This window comes from Pelmatolapia mariae, linkage group LG5 (assembly GCF_036321145.2).
Source record: "Pelmatolapia mariae isolate MD_Pm_ZW linkage group LG5, Pm_UMD_F_2, whole genome shotgun sequence".
Classification (NCBI taxonomy): domain Eukaryota; kingdom Metazoa; phylum Chordata; class Actinopteri; order Cichliformes; family Cichlidae; genus Pelmatolapia; species Pelmatolapia mariae.
This window is the reverse complement of record NC_086231.1, coordinates 20,969,608-20,992,105: the sequence shown is the minus strand read 5'-3', so window position 1 is coordinate 20,992,105 and position 22,498 is coordinate 20,969,608. Positions and strand designations below refer to the sequence as shown.

The following is a 22,498-nucleotide window of genomic DNA, read 5'->3' as shown; positions in this document are numbered from 1 at the left end:
CGATTGCCTTGCAAGTCTCATACAGAAATATAACCTTATCTATTGACCAGAAAACTCACAAACCACGCCAGCCTTTAGTAATATTGTCTTTTTTCTGATGAGAAAAAAAATGAGATCGGTGTCTTGTGCGTGACCAGTCTGCGGGGACAGATGCCCTCACCACATGTGTGTTGCACTTTCAGGATCATCTCTGGCACCCCAGCCGTGGTCCAAAGGCAAAAATAAAAATCGGTGAGGAAAAGAGTGCGATGACACACTGGGTCAACAACTGATTTAATTAATTGTGAAACCCACATGGGTGTCACACAGCGTTCGAGGGCGCGGAGATTATTGCCTGTCCATGAAGTTAATTATTAATCTCATTACACTGAGAGAGAGAAAGAGAGAGACGATGTGAAGTCTCAACATACAAATTTAGAAGCCCACGACTGCGTGTGCGAAGCTGCTTTTGACAGGAAGGAGGGGGGGTCCCAGCACATCCCCTCTCCAAGCGCACGTCCCTTGAAACGCATCGGCCTGCCATCTGGGACTGACCTCACACTCATCTCGCGCCGTGTCACAACTTGTTCGCCGATCCCAAATAAAAATTACCACATCTGGAGATAATCAGTCTCCAAAGAATGGCTGTTTAACATGCCCCCACCCCCCCGCCGCTCATTTGAACTAAACAGCGGGCGATTCTTTAAAGCTTCTCTCCACTGACATCCACAGTCCGTCAGTTTGCGTCTGCAGGAAGCCACGCAGTCGGTACATTAGGCTCTAAATGACATAATTTGGCACAGAGTTGCGACGAGGCAGACTGCTATATCCAGGACTGCTCCTGCGTGGAGCAACTGCGTCTTTGTTCAAGTGCGAAAAACCTTCTGAGAGTTCTCCCAGGTTGCTGTGGGCATATCTGCAGCGAGCGCGTTCATCAGCTGATGTAAAAAAAACAAAACAACCCAACATATATATACACATATGTGTCTCGTTGCCAGCTATGGGGGATTTTGCCAGTCGAGTAACAGGTAGAATTTAAACTTTGTGTCGGTTCTCTTGGTCGCCAAGTCGATAAACTGGCATCCCACCAGGATAAACAACACCTTTAATGCACGCCGTCTTATTAATCTCTCTCACACTTGACGCTCAAACAGAGAGAGAACCCCTCTCTCGCTCAAAGCAGTGATGTGGGCTTCACTTGCATTTATTTCAAGCGCGTTTAGGAGCTGTGACTTTTGAACCGCTGTTTGCAGGAATCGCTCCTCCAGGAATCCGGCGACTCTTTGTGCGGTGTGTGTGTGTGGCGTTATTATTATTATTTTCAGCACCACGGACAGCTGCCTGGCACGCGGCTCAAACTTCAGGCAGCTACGCTCACCTCCTTCATCCACCCTGCTCCCCAGCTCCTCTGTAGTTCGCAAACACACTTGCTTTAGGCTTTAAAAAGAAAAACTCCAACAGTGGCGCGAAGGATATGCGTTTAGTCTGCACCGAGGATCCACTGCACGGTAGCGCTGGAAACTGAGGAACCGTTGGCAGGTAAGAAAACGTGTTTCTTTTTCCCCCCTTTCTTATTTTCTGGGATTTTTTGTGCGTTGAATGCCTCCAAAGTGCATTTTTCTGAAGTTAAACGAGTTGTTTTGTAAGGAAGGCGCTTAAGTCGCGTTTTGACTTTGTATGGTTGACAAAATTATTCTTATGATGCTGACAAGACATCTGTGGTTTTACACCCTTTAATGCAGCAGGCTACACATGTGGATAGGCATTCATTTCTGGAGATATTATCTCGATGCTTATCATCATTTTGACCTGATTTTTGTTTGCATCTCTGGCTCCGGGCATAACCATAAGCAGTAAAAGCATGATAAATGAGCGAGGCTGCTGAAAAAACTACTAAACAGGCGATGCAGTAACTACTACACGACAACATCCACCATCTCCCTCACTGGGTTGATCTCCCGTGTGACTTAAAAGTGAGACAAAAAACTTGATTGACATTAGTTACATGTAAGAAGAATATGATCTGCACAAAGGAGCTGTTTCTTTTCTTTCCAGGCAAAGGCTTTTACTTGACTCTGGCTCTCTTCCACGGGAAAATGGATTGCTATCTCAAATGTTTCCCTTTGGAACTAAATTGGGCATTTTCATATTAATTCTTCAGCAGCCGAGACTTGTGATGCCCTGTGTGTGTCTAGAAACGGGGTGTCTGTGTAATTATTTGTTCCACAAGCATCTAAAAAGCATTTTCAAAACTCGTGGGGAATATGAAGAAATGCAAAAGCCGTGCAAACAGTTTGAGGCTGCATCCTTAATACTGGACAAAGCTATTAAAGGAGGCAAAATGCACTGTGGATTATTCCCAGGGGGCATCTGTGTGGCTGGACGTTCAGCAGATAAAACACAAGAAAGAAAGAAAAAAAAAAGCCTAATTTTTCATGCCTCAGTTTAGTCAAACCCCAGATTTAGATTAAACCAAAAGGTGTACTTATTAGGCTGCTTAATCAACTGTTAATATATCAGATGCATGTATCTGAATTTCTTACATAACAGAATTACAGCAGGTACGCTCCTCTAAAACTAAAAAAACTGGAATAATATGTGAGCCCATGCTCTCACGGCTGAAGATGTTGATTACTGTAAAATATTCAGGTCATGGCTGACTGGAGAGGAACACGCTCTGCTGCCATCATCTGAATCCAGAAACAAAAAGTGGCAGAAAGAGGCAAGGCTGTCTAACCTAGTGATCCCTACACACAGCTCAGTCCTGTGTGCGGCCAGGTTCACCTGTTACTCTTCACTTGATGACAACGGGGACTCACTGCCAGTGCGGCACAGGGATAGGGATCCCTAATTACTTTCATTTCTCAGAGCAGTGCAGATAGCAGCGTGAACAAAGACGATACAAAAATGACTCAAATGCACAGAGAACCCAAAACTCTGTGCACGAACTGCGTACCAGCTTACTCTTATGTAAACATTAGCACCAATGTGTGGTTGACTACCAAGTTATTAATAATGGAGCGTGACTAAACTTTACCCCTCCTGCTTTCTAGATTTCAGTTTCATGTTAAGAGACATCTGTCTTGCTACTTCATCATCATTCAAACCTTTTACAATACACACGAGTTGCATTTGCTACCAGCCACAAGTGATTAAATTCAAGCATGACGACACGCCTGTGCTATTGAAAGGACAGCTTAATAGCTCACCCTTCCATCTGATCACGCAAATACACACATACATGCAGGTGGGATCCACAGACTGATCATGTTATGTCTCTACAATACATCTGTTTAGTTAAATATTTAATTTCTCACTGCACCAGTGTTAACATAGGAGTTCATCTGCTGATTTATATTTGGTAATCAGATGGTACATCTGCACCATTTTAATAAGGTGCAGTTGCATTGCACACAGTGAAGACAGAGTGAGCGTGAAAGATGGGAAATGACGGAAAAGCGGTCTTGGCTCCAATTTTTACAATAAATGGGGAAACCTACAGTTTCATTTCTGTTTGATATAAATTAAAATGAAGCTCAAGTCAGTATATGGTAATGCAAAATACTCAAAACCCTGAACCCTCACTTATGACAAGGACAAAGAGCATTAAGTAAAAAACAAAAAAACAAAGCATTGTTCCTTCAGCTGATTTCTGATGAAGTAGAAATATTTAAACATGGATTCCAGTGAAAGCATACAGGAGCTTCCAGGTAATTAATGATGCGCGTGACTCAGATTAAAAGTGACTGCTGGAGTGACGCTGGGCATATGTGAGAGGTTCCTAGGTGAGTCCTAGGTCAGCTGCACCAATAATTTCCATTGTGAGTCATAATGAACAGCTGTTCAGTCCTTTTACTTCCAACTCATGCTAAAATAAATTCTGACTTCTGCTTGAACAGGATTATACTTTGTATTTGAGGATTAAGCAATAGGAGTCTGGTTTCTGCTATGGTCTAAGAGAGACCTCTGTATGTGTCTGTGGGAAAAACGTCAGTGTGGAAAGGGGTCAGCCCAATGACCTTGCTCTGCTTCTAATACTGCACATTTACTATAAAAAGAAAGTATCTTAAAGCGTCAAGTGGTGACACCTGGTTTCTGCTGATGAAAGCATGTCCTAACATTATGGCTGATTAGTGTTTGCAGACCCAGTGTTAATGTTAATTAAAACAGCCAACCTTCATTTGCTTTTAGTAACTTAATATAAAGCAGCAGCTCCGCGTGACCAATTGTTCTAAATCTTCCCACGCGGTGTCACATTTTAGACATTTTTACTGACCTGGAAATTCACATTGTATTATTACAACAGAGCTGCTCTACATACCGGGTTGTTTACTGACTGTTTTCTCCTGTCACTGATTCATAAAATTCATCATTTATATGCCACAAAGTGCTGAAGAAAATGTAAAACATTGCAAATGAATCAATTAAAAAATTTGGATTTCAGCTTTCACTAATGCTATGCTACAATGGCACAGAAAGGGAGGGAAAACAAAGTTATTTCAGCAACATGTACTAAACATTCAGTCTTGTTGCCTTTGAAGTGATTGCTGTCTTCAAAGCAACTTTGCTGAGTCAAGATGGCAACAAAGCAGCAAAAAGACAGAGTTAGTTTCCTATCAGTCTGCTGTCAGCTAGTGACTGAATGGGGTAAAGTTTTTAACTCTAAAACGACACAGATCATTGGAAACCTTTTATATAGAACTGCAGTTTGTGCTGCATCAATGCCAGGTCTGAACATTAGATACGACTCAGACTGATTGTAAAATGTTGGTAATCTGTGTTAATAAATTAGATGACAGCTATTTGTAGATTTTGCCAAACAGTCTGACAGTCGGTTCAAGTTGCACTGTGATTGTCTGGCGACAGTCTCCCACCAGATCGATCGATCGATCAATCAATCAATCAATCAACTTTATTTATAAAGCACTTTAAAACAACCACAGCGGACACAAAGTGCTGTACATTGGAACCATAAAATAAAATTACATACGATATAAATAAAAGCCAAATAAAAGAAAGAAAAAATAAAATAATTAATTAAATAACTAATTTCGTTTCAACGGAAAACTAAGTCTCACTGAGGTTAAAAGCCAAAGAATAAAAGTGGGTGTTTAAGATGTGATTTAAAAGCGGACAGTGAAGGGGCCTCTCTAACGTGCAAGGGCAAATTATTCCATAATTTTGGAGCCATGATAGAGAAGGCCCTGTCCCCTCTGAGCTTCCTCCTGGATCTCGGTACCTCCAGGAGCAGCTGGTCAGCTGACCTGGGAGACTGACAGGGTGTGTGGAGATGAAGAAGCTCAGAGAGGTAAGGTGGGACAAGACTGTGAAAGCATTTAAAAACAAACATAAGAATTTTAAAATGAACTCTAAAAGACACAGGCAGCCAGTGCAGTGAGGCCAGGACAGGGGTTATATGCTCTCTTTTACGAGTTCCTGTTAGGAGTCGTGCAGCAGCATTTTGAATCAGCTGCAGACGTGAGAGCAATGACTGACTGATCCCCACATAAAGTGCGTTACAGTAGTCCAGGCGGGAAGAAATAAAAGCATGGATCACTATTTCAAGGTGCTGCCTCGAAAGAAAAGATTTTACTCTTGCCAGTCACCTTAAATGATAAAAACTGGACTTCACCACGGCTCTGATTTGGTTGTCCAATCTAAAATCACTGTCCAACTTAAAACCAAGATCAGTAACAACAGGTTTAAAATAAACTTCCAGGGGTCCCAAATCTACAGAGGAGGACTCGCAGGGACCACTGGGTCCAAACACCAACAACTCTGTTTTCTTTTCATTAAAATTTAAAAAGTTCAGAGCCAACCAAGCTTTAATGACATCTAGGCATGTCAGGAGAGGTTTTATGGAGATGCCATCCTTCTGCTTCAGTGGCAAATAAATTTGGCAGTCATCGGCATAACAATGAAATGCGATCCCATGCCTTCTAAGGATAGAACCCAGAGGCAATAAATACAGTAAAAACAGTAGTGGCCCTAAAATTGAGCCCTGTGGGACGCCGCATGACAGAGGAGCAGAAGATGATTCGGAACCGATAAGGCTTACAGAGAAAGTTCGATCTGACAAATAAGACTTAAACCAATTGAGTGCAGTGCCACCAATACCTACTACATTACTTAATCGAGAAATTAGAATTTTGTGGTCTACGGTGTCAAAAGCAGCAGTTAGGTCAAATAGGACAAGGACAACATGGTTACCAGAATCACATGCCAGAAGGATGTCATTACAAACCCTTAATAATGCAGATTCTGTGCTATGAAGGGTTTTAAAACCTGACTGAAAAACCTCAGAGATGCCATTATCATCTAGAAAATCTTTCAGTTGACTAAAAACAATTTTCTCTAAAACCTTGGAAAGTAAAGGCAGCTTGGAAATAGGCCTATAGTTCGCTAAAACTGTGTGATCAAGGACAGGTTTCTTAAGCAGTGGCTGCACTACTGCATGTTTGAAATTTGCAGGAACCACACCAGAAGACAGACTGCTGTTAATAATTGATGACCTGTACAATCACCTTTTCATGACAATAGATTCCCAGAAGTTGAGGGTGTTGAACAGTTGATCTCTTAGCGACGAGCTGGTCAATGCAACTACTTGCAATCAGCCGCTGAATGCAAAAGAATTCAGTGTGATCACCCGGTAACTAAAAGTTTTTATGAGTTGCAAAAAGTTGCCATCGTACTTTTACACTAGTGCGCCTGAGTCCTTGGGCCTGTGTTGGTTGTTTCACATAAAGGATTTCATTATTCCTGTCACAGAGTGTACATAAAATATGGATTAAGCTTCTGAGTCTAAAGTCAAGGCAGAAGTACCTTAAACGTGCATGTAATGTCCAAAATGACTGATTGTATAAAAGTGTATGAGAAAACAGCTGTTCACTAGTTTGCCACTTGATTTATGACCTCTGAAAAAAGTCTCATAATAAGTTCATGGTTTCAATCACTAGTTTGATGCCTTTTTAATACTAAACTTTGTGTTCATTATCTAAAGTGTGGACAGCTAATAAAGCAGAATAAAATTAAGAACAACTGACTGACAAGTTGCTACTGCAAGATTTTGTAAAGTATCCTTGATTTCAAATACACTCCTTCATTTTCAAAAACCAAGATAGTGATGACCAAAATGCTCAAGTCAAGGCTTTTAAAAATGTGACTTGATGAACAATGATTTATAACAAACCCCCAAATCACTGTACCAAAACGATTTAGGGGTTGATTTGTGACTGTTGCCTTTGTGTTCTTCTTACCAGCTTGAATTGGATGGTGCTTAGTTGACTAAAATAAGATGACATGTACAAAGCACCAATCACGAAGCTGTATTTGAATTAAAATGTGATGAAAGTTGTTAATTTTCTGTTTTGTTACCAGGCTACTGACAATTTCATTGCATGATGCCACACTGAGAAATAGGAAACCCTGAATGCTGAATAATTGAATAATCACCAGTAATTATTTAGTCCTAATCATTTTTTAATTAAATTTTTAAAAAAAAAAAAAACAACCTTGGATTACCATTTCAGTTTAAGTTTGAAAGAGTCGCTAAAACAAGCCAAATAAAATGTTGAGGTTCACGTTCAGGTTTTATTAGTAAAACAAGGAACCAAGAAGGAAACATAATAACCCTCTGAAATAAACCACTGCCTAATCTTGCAACCTAGTCTGAATACAATAAAACTTTCATATAGCTGAAGAAAAAGCTAATTGAGAAAAATTGGAGCAGGTTTTTAAAAGCAATCCTGCTGTGGGATCTGGATTTGTAGTTACATAAGATCCCAAAATTACTAAATGTGACTTCTCATTTTGTCATATCTCATGTAAAATAATGATTAAAATTTAAAATTCCCTCAGTAGCACATGTCTCTAGTCCAGTTGCTGGAAAACAGACATCAATCTTTTGTGTTTGTGAAAAACGCAAATCTCTGAAACAACACCAAGCACCGCACATCTATCACTGTGCTCGGACCAGTCATAAGCCTGGCAGTAATGATCTCTGAGAGACAAGGAAGTGGATGAATGTTTGATGATGGAAGCAGGACGAGGCTGCTGGGAGTCAAAGAACCATTCAACACAAGCGAGGGATTCCCCCTTCACAGGTAGAAAGAGGATGAAGAGGAGGCGGTAAAGTCAAGTGTGAAAGACAAAGCGAGCTGCTGAAAACAAAACAGGAAGCATACACAGAGGTTTTCCATTTGCAGACTGAGAAAAACTGAAGGAATCAATCTGGAGGTAAAAGTGGATGCCCACAGTATCCAAGCTGTTAGCTTTTTTCCCTTTTATTTCTGTTGCCTGATTTATTTCAGCCCACCAGTACCATCCCTGTTTTGGAGTGGATGTGCCTGCATTTCTTTTATAATGAAAATAATTCATCAAAAAATTGTTTGATGAAGAATGATTGCCTTAGAAAAGCTTCTGGTTGCAAAAGCAACACATTTTACTGGGAAATAAGATACGACATTTAGTGTTACACTACAGGACGCGTCAGTGATACCTGAAGGCAACCTGGGCACCGTGTGGTGTCAGTGGTGCAATTTCAGAGGGAAATTTGAAATGACAGAATAATATTCATCCATTCATCTGGCAGGAAAATGATGTACTCGAGATTAACGCCCCACAGACTACAGTATTGATGATACAGGATCACGCAGGTTCACAATTATTTAAGGCATCCTGGAACACCGTGAAGCTAAAGAGTTAAGTAATGTCACATTGGGTTTGGGTCTTAAGAGTTTTCTTGACAATAAGCAATAAAATATTAAGAATTGATATAGAATTTCAGGTTCTTCCAGCTTGATCTTCCATCTATGCATGGCAATATGTGCATGTATATGTGATGCACTCTTGAGCCCTCTTTCCCATTTACAGACCACCTCCAGCTCGTCCCGCCCCATCCCCAGCCCAGGACCACTCTCTTTGTCAGCAGGAAATGTGATTTTAGGGAAGCCTGGCTTCCATTTCCTCTGCTTCCTCTTAGCAAGACTCCAAGTCATTCCACTGGGGATCTCCAACCTGCTCATCCAGACTCATGGCAGCATGTACAGAAAATGACCTCCAGTCTTCAACACTTTCTGTTGCCTGCGGGGGATATTACCATATTAATGCTGCACTCCTGGGGCAAATGAGTGTCATAAAAAAAAATCACTCTGGATACCATCTTCCTCAAACCTAGCCCCCCCTCTTTATTTCCCTCTGCTTTTTTTCCCTGCCTCTCACATCTGCTATCTTTTGTTGTATTTTCTGCAGCCCCCATTGACTACCCCACCCCCCTAACCAATTCCTTCGCACAGTCTGGTTTGAAGTGTGTAAGAGGCTGGCAGGCTTTACACTTCAGAATTAAAAAGGCCATCTGGTGGAGACAGAAACGTAGATGGCTGGATAGGAGGGGAGAGGAAAAAATGAGAGGAACAGTTTGTCTTTGAAGTTAACATGTAGACAGAATCTTGGGTGGGGTATTACATCTAAAGTGTAAATATCGCTCTTAGCGTCTGTCATTTAAGTATACACACAGCAGTTTGGAACAGCACCACACTGATCTACAATACAACAAATTGCATAGCTTAACTGTGAAAAATCTTATTAATTTGAGAAAACCAAAAGTATTTGAACAGATAATTAACTTCATATTTGCTGTATAATGTCAAACCTTTCCTTTGATTTTCAATTTCAGATACATTTGTGTCTACATACATAGAATTTGCCTAATTTATTTTGCCCTAAAATAGTAGCATTTTGATGGGATCGAGAATCCCAACCTGTATTCCACATGGACATACTGGAATTTTTAAAAGATTGGTTTTCCAACAGGAGTCTGTCTGTCTGCTACCATGATAGGTTGCATATCGGAGTGTACTGAACAGAGAAATGGAGTCCACTGGCAACACACAGGCTCCCAGTGGGAATGCAGGATCGGAAAAGAGACTGACAATGTGTCTGTCAGAAATCCTTTTGTCACCCTTCTCCCTTGAGACTGTGCGCTTAAGTGCTTTGCCAGAGCCATGGCAGACAATCCCCCCCCCCTGCAGAATCTCCAGTAAATACATTTAGTCAGCTTACATCTCAGACATTTGGTGAAAACTTGTGCATCTGTGTTTTAATGTGGCAGAGAGCTACACTTAATCCGGAATACACTCTTCAAACATTAGAATGTTCTTTTTGTACAAAGTCATATTCCTTCGCTTGTTGTGGTTGCCTTTGTACGTGCGGCAAGTAGCGCAGGCGATTGCACTGGAGTTTCACTTGTTGACAAGCTGCTGAGGGAGCAAATGGAAAGTCTGACACCTACACAATTATTTTGTGCGGAAGAAAAAGGACCTTTTAAGTTTCACCGATGGTTCCTGAAGTGTAACGCTACATGTCACATCTTGTTTCCCAGTAAAGTATGTCGCGCATGCACCAGAAGCATCTCCTAGGCGATAATTCTTCATCAAACAATTTTTAAACAACTAAGAATCTGTCAAAGATAACATATTAAAACGATCGCGGTGTTAGCTGCGTCTTTCTGCTGTTTTATTTCAGTCGCGGTTGAGGGTGGGCTGCTGTTTAGAAGGCAAAACATGAAACGCTCTGGCAGGAATTTGATAAGTTTGGTCAGTGAACAGTGCAGGCTTCCCAGTTCTCCCATAAGACCAGGCACCATGCATGATCAGACTGGCCCACTTGTCCTGGTCTGTCTTCCACTTTCCCTTCACCCTCTCCATCTACTGGCAAGTTTCCATGGAAACAACAGAGAAAAAGACGGAAAAAAAGAGAGAGGGTAGACAGAGAAACAGAGAAAAACCCCAAAGAACGTGGTCTGCAGCCTGATCCCATTGAGAGCTTTATGTTGTTTTAATAGGTAAGTCAGTATTTTTAAATGGATTTGAAGACATATGCGCATTAATATCCCCCTGCTCTGTTTTCATAATCTCTCATCAATACAGATAATTACTGCTTGTCAGCCTACTTGACTTGGTGAGACAATGGATTTGAGACAGATCATTCTAGCTCAATAATTTACTCCGATAAACTTGTCCCACACTCAACACGCTGCTTAATTAAGCCTCTGGGATTTGTGGGAACTGACACCAGGGAACAGACGCATAAAACTCTGCGTAGATTAACAACTAAAAGGCTGTGTATGCACAGAGAGCAGAAATATGCATGCACAATCTTTTCAGCAGATTTATAAAGCCACAAGTACGCCTGGCTCTGTTTTGCTGTCACCGTGGAGCTGGGCGCACATTTATAAGCCCCATTTGCACTCCTGCAGTTCACCACACATTGAACACTGATACATGCACAATCACTGGACATTAGTTGCGCTGGTAAGGTTTTCCATCAGCGCCAGAATAGATGTCATTATGCATAATTGTTATTGCTGTGGACCTTTATTGGATCCATCCATAGTGTGTCATTAATGAATTCATAGCTTTCAAACAGAAACAGACAAAGTTCTACAGAGCTGAGGATAACATTTAGAGATAACTAATTGCTCAAATGTCAAGAAAAAGAAAAGAATTCGCTTAGTCAGTGGCACTATGCTCACCAGACACTTTATTGGGTACACCTGTTCAACTCCAATTTAATGCAAATATTTAATCAGCTAATCACATGGCAGCAACTCAATGTACTTGAGGTGATTTTAATGTGGTGTGGTTATTGGTGCCAAATGTGCTGCTCTGAGTATTTTAATACCAAGTGATCTGCTAGGATTTTCCCACACAATCATCTCTGCTTACAACCAAGGTATGCAGAAGATAGGAAGTAGATAGGCTACAGCAGCAGAAGACCACACCGGGTGTCGCTCTTCTCAGCTATGAACAGGAAACTGAAGCTCACCAAAACTGGATAATAGAACAGTGGTTTGATAAATCTTGATTTCTGGTGCGACAATCAGATGGTAGGGTCAGATATTTAGTGTAAACAACATGCAAGCATAGCTCCATCGTGCCTTGCATCAACGATTCAGGCTGCTAGTGTTGTAATAGTGTGGGGGGTATTTTCTTGGTACACTTCAGGCCCCATATTACCACGTGAGCATCATTTAAACACCAGAGTGTTGTTGCTGACGATGTCTGAATCTGTATGAAGGATTTAGCTGGTTCTGAAGGCAAAACATGGTCCAATCTAGTACTAGAAAGATGTACCTAATAAAATGTCTGGTGAGTGTATACTTTGATAATCTCAAAAGTCACAAAGGAACCAGGGTAACTTTGGAGCAACTATGCCACTCTCACATTGACTAATGCTCACGTTTGTAAAAACCACCATCAGGAGAACACTAAACAATCATATTATTATGTAAGAATAAGTTTCTGAACTTATACTTAATCTTATATTTAATGTCCATAATATCACATCATTTAGCCAAACTGTCCAGGGTATACTCCGCCTCTTGCCTTACGGCAGGTGGGATAGGCTCCAGCCCCCTCGCGACCCTGAATTGGATAAGCAGAAGAGAATGGATGGATAGATGGATATCACATCATATCACACAAGACTGACTGCAGAAGACTCAGTGTGCTTTGTGAGTGAGGAGTGACCTTTACCACACCTTCCTCAGTAACGCTGTCCAATTATACCGGTTAACGAATGTTAAATTTATAGTTAAAAACAGGTTTTTAGAAGGCATATATGTATTAACAATGGAATTATACTTATTAATGTTTCCTAGTCATTGGTTTTAATACACATAATAATGATTAGTTATGACTATATATAATAATGTGCATAATAAGAGCTGAGCACTGTTATTTTCCAATGACAACAGCATCATACCATAACATTTTATATACTGTGTTATATGTTTGTAATGATTACACAAATGAAACAAATCCAGAGAATTTTTTTAATTTCTTATATTCCAAACATAAACATAACAAACTGTGTGCCCTAAAAACAAAAGGGTATCTGACCCATCGTTCGAGAACAAGTGCTTTAAATAAACACAGTGTAACTGGCTGTGATTTAACACCCAAATGGCAGCTTCAGTGCACTTTTACTGAACATCTGCACCCCCAGTGCACTGTTTGTCTTGTTCACATTGGTCTTGCAAAAATGTTTTTTCGTTTTCTAAGAATTTCCCACATTAATTTTGCGTTTCATCAAACCTATGAAAATAAATCATGTTCCAAAACAGTGAGTGAAGACTGAAGTATATTCATGTATCTCTAGATAAAATCCCACTAATTCAATTTGTTGGCAACAAAATCAATTTGCTTGCTCAAAACAGAGTCCTCAAATCCATCTCGTTTTATTTTTGCGCGTATTTTTCTTTTGTTGTGCATAAATATTGTTTTTGTAAGACTCTGTGAGCATTTAATGTGATTTGACAAAATGTTCCTTCGGGACACGATTTGTTATCTCTCTCGACTTTCGGTGTACAGGAGCATGTGCACATGTGATTATAAAAGAGTTGTACAATCATCTGCCTTGGAAGAAAAGCAACGTGAGGTCACAAAGATAGAGGGGATGAAATGGAGGGAGAAGAGAAAAGCAGAACCAAAAGTGTAGCGTACACGCTCACTAAATGAGGCCCTTGACAATGAGAGATTAACTGTATGCTGCCCGAAAACACGGGAAAGCCATTACGGGGATGTTTTTGCTATTCTCAGTGAACTCTGATCTAATAGTGAACCCTGTCCTTAAGCTGCTTTATAAGCTGACTATTTCAAAGCTAGACATGTCATATAACTCTGGATAAGAAAAACATTGGTCTTCATGAAAACTGTAAAACAAACTGGAAAAGAAAATTGTCTAAGGTAGCGAACTCACTCCAGCTGTGTGGTGAGAGTTAACAAATGAAGAGTGTTTGTTTTCACTGTCTTGCCTGTCACATCTATCATCAATAAGAATCAAAGGATACAAATATTTACTAATGTGTAGATGTTAAATATTTCCAAGGGCTGAGTCTGTCCCTGGCAGACGCACAGTCTGTGAGACAAAGGGATCATTGTACTTCAGCTCAAAAGCTGTGACTGCATTTCTCTGTTTGATCTGCAGGCTGTAATCTACAAACACTCTGAAGAAGAGAAGGACGCGGAGGATGGCAATGATGCTGTAAATGGCCTCTGTCAGAATAAAAACAGTGGAGCTTTGAGATCTGGTGGGGCTGCTGCTGCACCTTCTTTTCTTCAGTGCCGCCGTATTCAAAAGCCGACCGGACGCTGACCAGAAATCGCAGGCGGGACGGTGACTTTGTTTTGCCCAGGGATATGTCATTGGGGAAAGCCCCTGTGTTGGGGGTGCGCCCTCAACCCCGACCCCTCTGGCTGTCCAACCTCAGCCTGCTGTGCTTATGTGTGTCTCTCTTTGCCCAGGCTCCCCAGGGTTTGCCTGTGGTGGGTTACAACACTGACACCAAGAAAGAGATCACACTGGAGGGAGATTTGATGATCGGTGGCCTGTTCCCTGTGCACCAGAAGGGCGAGGGTGCAGAGGACTGTGGAAAGATCAATGCACAGAGAGGGATCCAGAGACTGGAAGCCATGCTCCTGGCATTAGATGAAATCAATAAGGATGAACACATCCTTCATGGGCTCAGACTGGGAGCTCATATACTGGACACATGCTCTAAGGACACCTATGCTCTGGAGCAATCCCTAGAGTTTGTCAGGGCCTCCCTTACCAAAGTGGATGACAGTGAGTACACGTGCCCTGATGGCTCCTACGCCATCCATGATGATGTCCCTCTGGCTATCTCCGGGGTCATAGGAGGGTCCTACAGCGATGTCTCCATTCAGGTAAGGACTAGTGAAAACAGAAATGTTTATTTTTTTTTAATTTGTTATTTTAAAGAAGCTTTATGCCAATAAATAAACTGATCAAAATTCTGCATTAAATTTGTCAAAGAGACCATTTTCAAAAGATGAACTTCACTTTTAGCTGTTACTGTAGGCTCGAGAGAGAGCGCCAGAGAGGGGAGGGAGTACAAACCCAAGAGTGATTGTGATGGATTGTCATATAACTGTCCATTTAGACTTAAGTACCACGTGCAATTACCCCTTGCGAGATGTTAACACAGGGACTTAATGAGTATCAGTTCCGCAAGAAGGATCTGTTTACCTGTACGCCCATGTGCTTGGCTGATCTAATTTGGAAGCTCTCTTTCTCTTTCCCAGTAATTCACACTTCAGCAGTGGTCCTGTCAGAGGCAGACATGCTACAGATGTTGCACTCAGGACGGGCTGACAGGATGACTAGTGATGGCATGATTACTCTCAGCAGCAGTGCTCCTTTCGGCTCACTCAAGCTGATGCGATGAAAGCTCTGCTAATTGGGCCTCCCAATCTTCAGCTGTAATATGGCTGCCACATAAATGCAATTTCAAGTCATTGTGAAAAGAGATACTGTGCGTCCTGCAGAACTGAGATTTGTAAACATCCACAAATATACATGCCTTAAAGCATTAATCCAAACTCATCATCCTGGCTCAGCCAGCCAGACGACCCAGTATGCCGTCTCATCTGAAGAGCACGGTTCACCTCACTTGAGATATGCAGCTTCATGTTCCAGATATCTGCTTGTTGGAGGAAAAGAAACACACTTCTGCTCATCCAAAAACAATGATTGGAATCAGGTCGCCGATAAACAACAGACTCTGCAGGAACCCCTGTCAGTGGCAGTGTGCTGTTTGCAACCTTTCCCCACTGGGTATGACAGGACAATAGGCTGGGGGAAGCGTCTATGCACACTTTTTAGTCATGATTTGTCTACAATATAGACATGCCCACAATGCTAAGCCAAAAATAATTAATTCCCTGTGAACAGCTGCTTCACTAGCTATAGTGGGCACATGAAAAATCTGTCTCTATTCTGCAAAAAATTGATACGATAACTTCAAAAGTTTTTAAATGAGTAAATGATGGTTAGTAAGTTTGGGAAGGTGCTATGTAAATGCAAACATCTTCATTTACTGTAGTCTTGACATAAAATAATACCAAACATGTAAAGAAATGATACACTTTGCAGGTGGAGAGCACCTGGAGAGCTATAGGGAAAAGGCTTAAGGGAAGTCGTGCCTATAGCACCTATAGAGGGATTCCTGTTCAAAAGGAAAGTTTGAAAATGAAGGAGTTGATAAACGAGCTGTAATTTTAGCAAAACTCTGCATCTGGGGCTCCTCAGAGAGTGCCCTTGTCTTGTGGTAATTTATGGGTATGCTATTACAAGTCTGAGGTCTCAGGTCTGCCCTAGCTTCTCGCTGAATATTCCTCATAGTAGAAGTACACCATAGGATACAGATGTCTTTTTTTTTAATACCACAAATAACTTGTAATGAAGTTCAGTCATGAGGTGTGCTTGCCGTCTCTTTCTCACGCCTGGTTGGTGAGTGTGTGATTATGCAAATAAATCTGCCCTCCTCTTACACACTTGCTAGCATTTTAAAATGAACTTTAACCACATAATCATATTTAATCTTCCTAATGTTCTAAAGATTTACTGCTATTTTCTGGGACAGTGTTCTTCCACAAACATATGCATTTGGGCCATGAGAAATATGTGATATTTTTGTGCTGCTGCTGGAAATCATCTCCACATAATGTGTCTGTTCTTTGTAACTGCCTCATTTGTATATAATCTATAGCCTGTCAGACCTTTCGGTGAACCAGCCTGAGTGAGTGAAACTTTATAATGTCTGCCCATCTGTGCGAATGGCACAGAGTTAATACACATGTGTGTATTTCACCCCAAAGGCAAGGCAGTTACAGGACAAGCAGCATTTATTAGTTTAAAGACGCTTTTTGGTCCGGCGACGTGGTGGAACATGTCGAACTGACAGGTGGTGAGAACGCTGAGTGCTGTCTAAATCTGTCACAATGAAGAAGCGTGTTGTGCTGTGCTGCTGGTGTTGTGGTGTGACAATCGCAGATATGGGGGCGGATCTGGCTGCCAGCCTAGCCATGCTGCAGCTACATGGGCCCAGATTGAGTTAAGTGTGGAGGCGAAGTTTGATGACGCTCTTGCAGGGTAGGTCCTGTCTTCCCCATCTGTGGTTGCAGCCGGGCTGTCTGGTAGATTGGCAGAGGTGTGCATGCACACAGAGGACGAAAAAAAGGGGGGGATGGAATGAAAGCTCATGTTTCTCAGAAACACGGAGACGCCGACATGCAAATCTGATCACAGAGTGAAGGAGATGGAGTGTGTCACATGGCGTCATGTGGCGTCAAAGCACTTCACAACCCCAAGTCTGTATCTTAAACAGTCTGGGGGAAGTCTGTGATGCCATCTGGATGCTTTGACTAAATGTACATGTAGAAATCTTTGGGTGATTCAAATTTTTAGCCTCGACCATTTTCCCTGTGGAGTATCCAAACAGTGGGTCATCAGTGCAAGGTGAGTAATGACCTTGTGATGACATGCTCGCTTACATTCAGCATCTTTATTCATGTGTGAAGCACCAACAAGTTACACGTTTACCCTCTGGACATATCATTCTATACTTGAAGCAAAGACACTGAAGCACTTTGCCAGTCCACATCCGGTGTCACGTTATATTAATTTTTGTTGGTATACCTTTTATATAACTGGGGACATTAGCTTTATCACTCTGCAGTGTCCTAAATGGGTGGGTTAAAGAAAGGGTGCATTATATTCTACAATTGCAGTCCAGGAACATCTAGCCTCGGGGCCGGATTCTGATTAATACACGGACGGGACTCCACTTTTTGTTACCCCGACAGCAGTCTTCGGTGCTGAATATGACTCACTGGTATGAGAGCATCCCCAGGCAAAACATAATCACCGGGGCGCATTAGAAGAACAACACCTCTGGAATGTCAAATACTCAAGTGCTCACAAAAGAACAATGCTCAGGCATAAAACACGGATAGATTTAAAAAGAAAAAAAAAAATCAAAAAACTCTGGAACCAATCCGCAAACAATGGAAAATAACACACTGTGATGTTTCAGAGCAGCATACAAAAATCGCTGTCTGGAGGCAGAAACGTGGCTTGTTCCGGGGTATTTGGATAAAAGCGCTTTCTGAATAACGGCAACTTTGTGGATAATTGGAATTTCTTCTGCTCCAATCTGGCAATTTTAACTGATCCACAAGACAGAATCAAGGATTCACAAGGATCCATGCTGGAATTAAAAAAAAAATGTTGATCTTGATATGAGCAGTCTGGTTGACATTTGAAGACTAAACTGTGTGAGCAAAATAATAGGATATATTTATATATATGAGCTTTCAGCCAGCTCGAGAATTTCATTTTTATCACCCGCAAAGAAGACTATTTTTAGAATTGTCTTCATCTGCAGGTAGACTGTGCCAATCTCCAGAGCATACATGAGTCATATGAAGGATTTAAACATGGATACACACATGACAGAACGCAAGCCCCGGAGAATAATAATGATGAAACGTATCGGTAAAGCTATGCTGTGCAAAATGCATTATTCATGGGTAAAAGTGAAGAATGCGCCCTGAAATTGTAAATAATTCACGTATGATTGGATTATTCAGCTGCCTGACCAAATCCACTATTTGTGCGGTTGAAATAAATATCATGTTCACCGCACACACACACACACACACACGCACACACACACACACACGCACACACACGCACACACACGCACACACACACACACACACACACACACACACACACACACACACACACACACACGCATAGCGACTCTTTCTTATATGATGGATATGAATGATAACATGACTTAAAGTCAGCTGAACCCCAATTTTGTTGTTCTGTGTCTGAGGCTTTTTAACACCAGTGTCCGGCTGGATTGTACTGACCATATCTGGCAGATATGATTTAAATCTAATAAGATGAAATTGAAATAATGACAAAAAAAATGAAAATGAATAAAAGCAGTACATGTCAAAGCGGAGTGACTGACATTAAAATGAATGGAAGTGCAGCCGTAGCCTCTCATTTAGTGTAATCTGAATGGCCGCATGACTCTGGGGGCTTTGAAAGACTATTGCAGCATAAAGGAGACTCGTATTATCCAGCAGCATTAGAGGGCAGGACCTGATCAAAAACAACCTTGCTCCAAGTATGTGACAGCTCATATTTCTATTCTGTTAAAGCTGTTGCCAAGCAACTAAATGATAAGAAATAAACTGATAATGATCCACTGCTAATGATAACACCGTGCGTGTGCCGTGCGTGCATGCATGTCCACTCCCCGTGTGCGTGTTTGCCTGAGTGTTCCACAGTGCTGCAGTGGGCCGTGTGTGTGTGTGATACTGAGTGGAGCTAAGGACTGCTGCTTTGGGAATACAGTGTTATTGCTGTAGAAGCACACAGAAACAGTCTTCTGGGAAGAGCAGATGGGCTTTTCGTGTAAAAAAAAGAAAAAAAAATCATGACATCTCTACAAAGGAGGCCTGATATTTTCTGGACGAGGACACTGTTTCTTATTTCTGTGTTCTTGTATATCTCTCGCTTTTAAATTTTTTCTTTTGAGTACATCTCACCCACTCACTAGTATGTTAAATTCAGTTCATTACTGCCGTATATACACTGGTGGATTGCTTATAATGAACATGGCCAAAATTTTATATCGAGGTCGATGTACAAAAATCAGAATGCTATTAACACTTTCTTATAAAACATTTTTTTTAAACTATGAGCTCTGTATGGCAATTACCTCACTAATATCATTAATATAGTTATATATATGTAGTTATAGTCCCGCCCACCTGCTGTTGAAACCTTTTGTTTATGTGGGTCAACCAATCAGAGAAAACTTGATTCGGTGGAGGGGGAGATGATATAAAATGCTTTGTTTGCCATTGAAGAATTAATAATAATAAAAAAATCAGTGCAACATATGTTCCATATCTCCAAAAGATCAAAGCATATTTTTACATTTGAAATTTGTATATATATATTTATACTTGTCCGCCATGCAATCTGAAATATTTTCATTGTTCTCCTACCACCTAGCAGTATATGACAGCTGAGAAGAACGGCCCAAGTGCTGCTACCAGATCAGGCATGCCCTCACTGCTTGGTAGGAAACCACTTTCACAGTAATCTGCTCAGAACCAGACCCTGAGCTCTAAATCCACACTAGGCCAATTCTTAATTTTCTTAATTAAATAAGGTGCTGTCTGAGGCAGCATGATCCCTTATAGCTGAATGTAAGGGACTGGAAGCCATACACTACAGCTAAAACCAAAGGCAGTTATGTATAGTTTAGTATTCTGATCCATTCAAGTAAATTAATTTAATGAGTGTTCAGTTTCCCCTTTGCATTAATTTTTAAGATTTTATATTTGTACACCACCTGCTGTCTTTTTTGTCAAAACAAAAAAAATAGACAAAATGCCAATTGTTGCCTACAAAAAGTAAGTACTAGTAGCAGTGTTAGTGGTGGTCCGACACCAAAGTTATGTAATTAAGGTTTCAGCTTTTGAACTTTTGAACCTTACTTTTCAAATGCAATTTTATCTCGATAAGTGCTATATCAATAAATTTTACGCACTTAAATGAATTCCAGTACATAACATATGCGATATCGACCACTAAATTAACCAAATTTATTAAAGATTAAGATTCCCTCTTTAATTTCCAGTACAAAAGTATTATTATTGACATTAAATTACTGTACAACACCAGATATGAAGAAGCACATGCAGGTCTGACTATATATAGCCATTTATAGAGCCATTCTCAGGACCTTCTTAAAACCTGCAGGTGCAGGCAGAAAGAAACCCTCCGAGTGCAAATTGTTAAACAGAAAAGACTGCAGGATAAAAACCTTTCTCCTGTAGACACTGACTTAATGTGTTTCACATTGCTCCCTCTTTTGCCACAGATTTTCCAGTGACAGGATTCATTCCTCAAGTTCTTGCCCTCTCCTGTCATATTTTGTATTCCTTTGAACCTGTCGGGAGTTCATTCTCGACTGAGCATCCTTGTGCCGCAGAAGCCAGCTGGCAAAAACCTCCCAGGTTAAAGGAATGTAATGATGTTAAAAAATAATCAAGATGACAAGAGTAATAAATGGATAAGCAGAAAAAAGAAAAATGGTGATTGTTGAAGTTGTGCACACACTATCCTATTTTACCAGTGGCCTCGACCCTAAATTGTCATTTTTTTAATACATGCCATATAAACATCTATATAATGATTTCCATTAAGCCTGTTGTATCAGTGTCATGCCTGCCGCTGTGTGATACAAGATTTCATAAGCTACGTGTAAGTGGATTACAGCTCCATTTAACACCCCACAGAGAACTATCACTGTGAGCATTGAAGAATTTCAGCAGCACAGATAAATGTTTTTATTTTTCTAACTGTGCACAGAAAATCATGGCAACAAAACTATGCCGTGAAATGTACTGATACTACAGGTGGAATATTAGGTACCCTAGACAGATATTTATATAAATGTCATCATTATATCAAACTATCATACTATATTCTAGTGACGACAGAAATCAGGCAAAGATTAGGAAAGTTTGTTACAACCGATAGTGACAACCTCCTTATAAGCAGCGTGCTAAGTTATAAAAAGAATTACCGAGAAATAGAGTTCAGATCAAAGGGGCCAAAATGCAGACACAAAGGAGGCAAGCTGTAACAACCACCTGCATCAAGCTGCAGGTGGTGTAAACCTAAGGGAACCAGAGAACAAAAGGCAGCTGGTGAATTCAGGTATGAACATTAACACAATGAAATACACTCACCAGTCATTTTGTTAGGTACACCTGTTCAACTCCTCATTAACACAAATATCTAACCAGCCAATCACATGGAAGCAACTCATTACATTTAGGCATATAGACATGATCGAGCTGATGTGTTGAAGTTGAAATTGAGCATGGGAATGGGGAACAAAAATGATTTAAGTGACTTTGAATGGTACCAGATAGGCTGGTCTACCTGTACAACCATCTCAAGGGTTTACAGAGGATGGTCTGGAAAAAAGAAAATATCCAATGAGCAGTAGCTCTCTGGCTGAAAATGCCTCATTGATTTCAGAAGTCTGAGGAGAATGGGCAGTATACTTGGAGCTGACATGACTCAATCATTCATTACTACCAAGGTGTGCAGAAGAAAGCCGAATGCACAACACGCTGAACCTTGAAGCAGATGGACTGAGGCTACAGTTCATTCGGGATCATCAAAACTGGACAATAGAAGACTGAGAAAATGTTGTCAGGTCCTAATGAGTCTCGGTTTCTGGTTCTTTGACACAAGCAACATGAAAGCATGGCTCCATCCTGCCTTGTATCAATGGTTCAGGTGGGTGGTAGGTATAATGGCGTGGGAGTTATTTTCTTGGCACACTTTGAGCCCCTTCGTACCAACTGAACATTGTGCAAACACCATGACCTGGCTGAATATTGTCACTAACCATGTCCATCTTTTTATAACCACGGTGTACCCATCTTCTTGTGTACGCTTGCAGCAGGATAATGCGCCACGTCACAAAGGTCAAATCATCTCAAACCGGTTCCTTGAACATGACAATGAGTTCCCTGCATTCAAATGGCATCCACAGTCACCAGATCTCAATCCAAGAGAGCATCTTTGGGGGATTAGCATCGTGGAT

At 41.0% G+C, this 22,498-nt stretch overlaps 1 protein-coding gene across 1 annotated transcript in view; it reads left to right on the top strand.

Annotated features, from left to right (window-relative positions):
* Window positions 1-710: 710 nt before the first annotated feature.
* The window catches only part of grm2a (glutamate receptor, metabotropic 2a), a 34,583-nt gene continuing 12,795 nt past the window's right edge, over window positions 711-22,498 (top strand). The window contains exons 1-2 of the mRNA XM_063474149.1: window positions 711-1,518; window positions 13,966-14,705. Coding sequence (XP_063330219.1) covers window positions 14,178-14,705 — 528 coding nt within the window. The 5' untranslated portion in view covers window positions 711-1,518; window positions 13,966-14,177. The remainder of the gene's footprint in view (window positions 1,519-13,965; window positions 14,706-22,498) is intronic.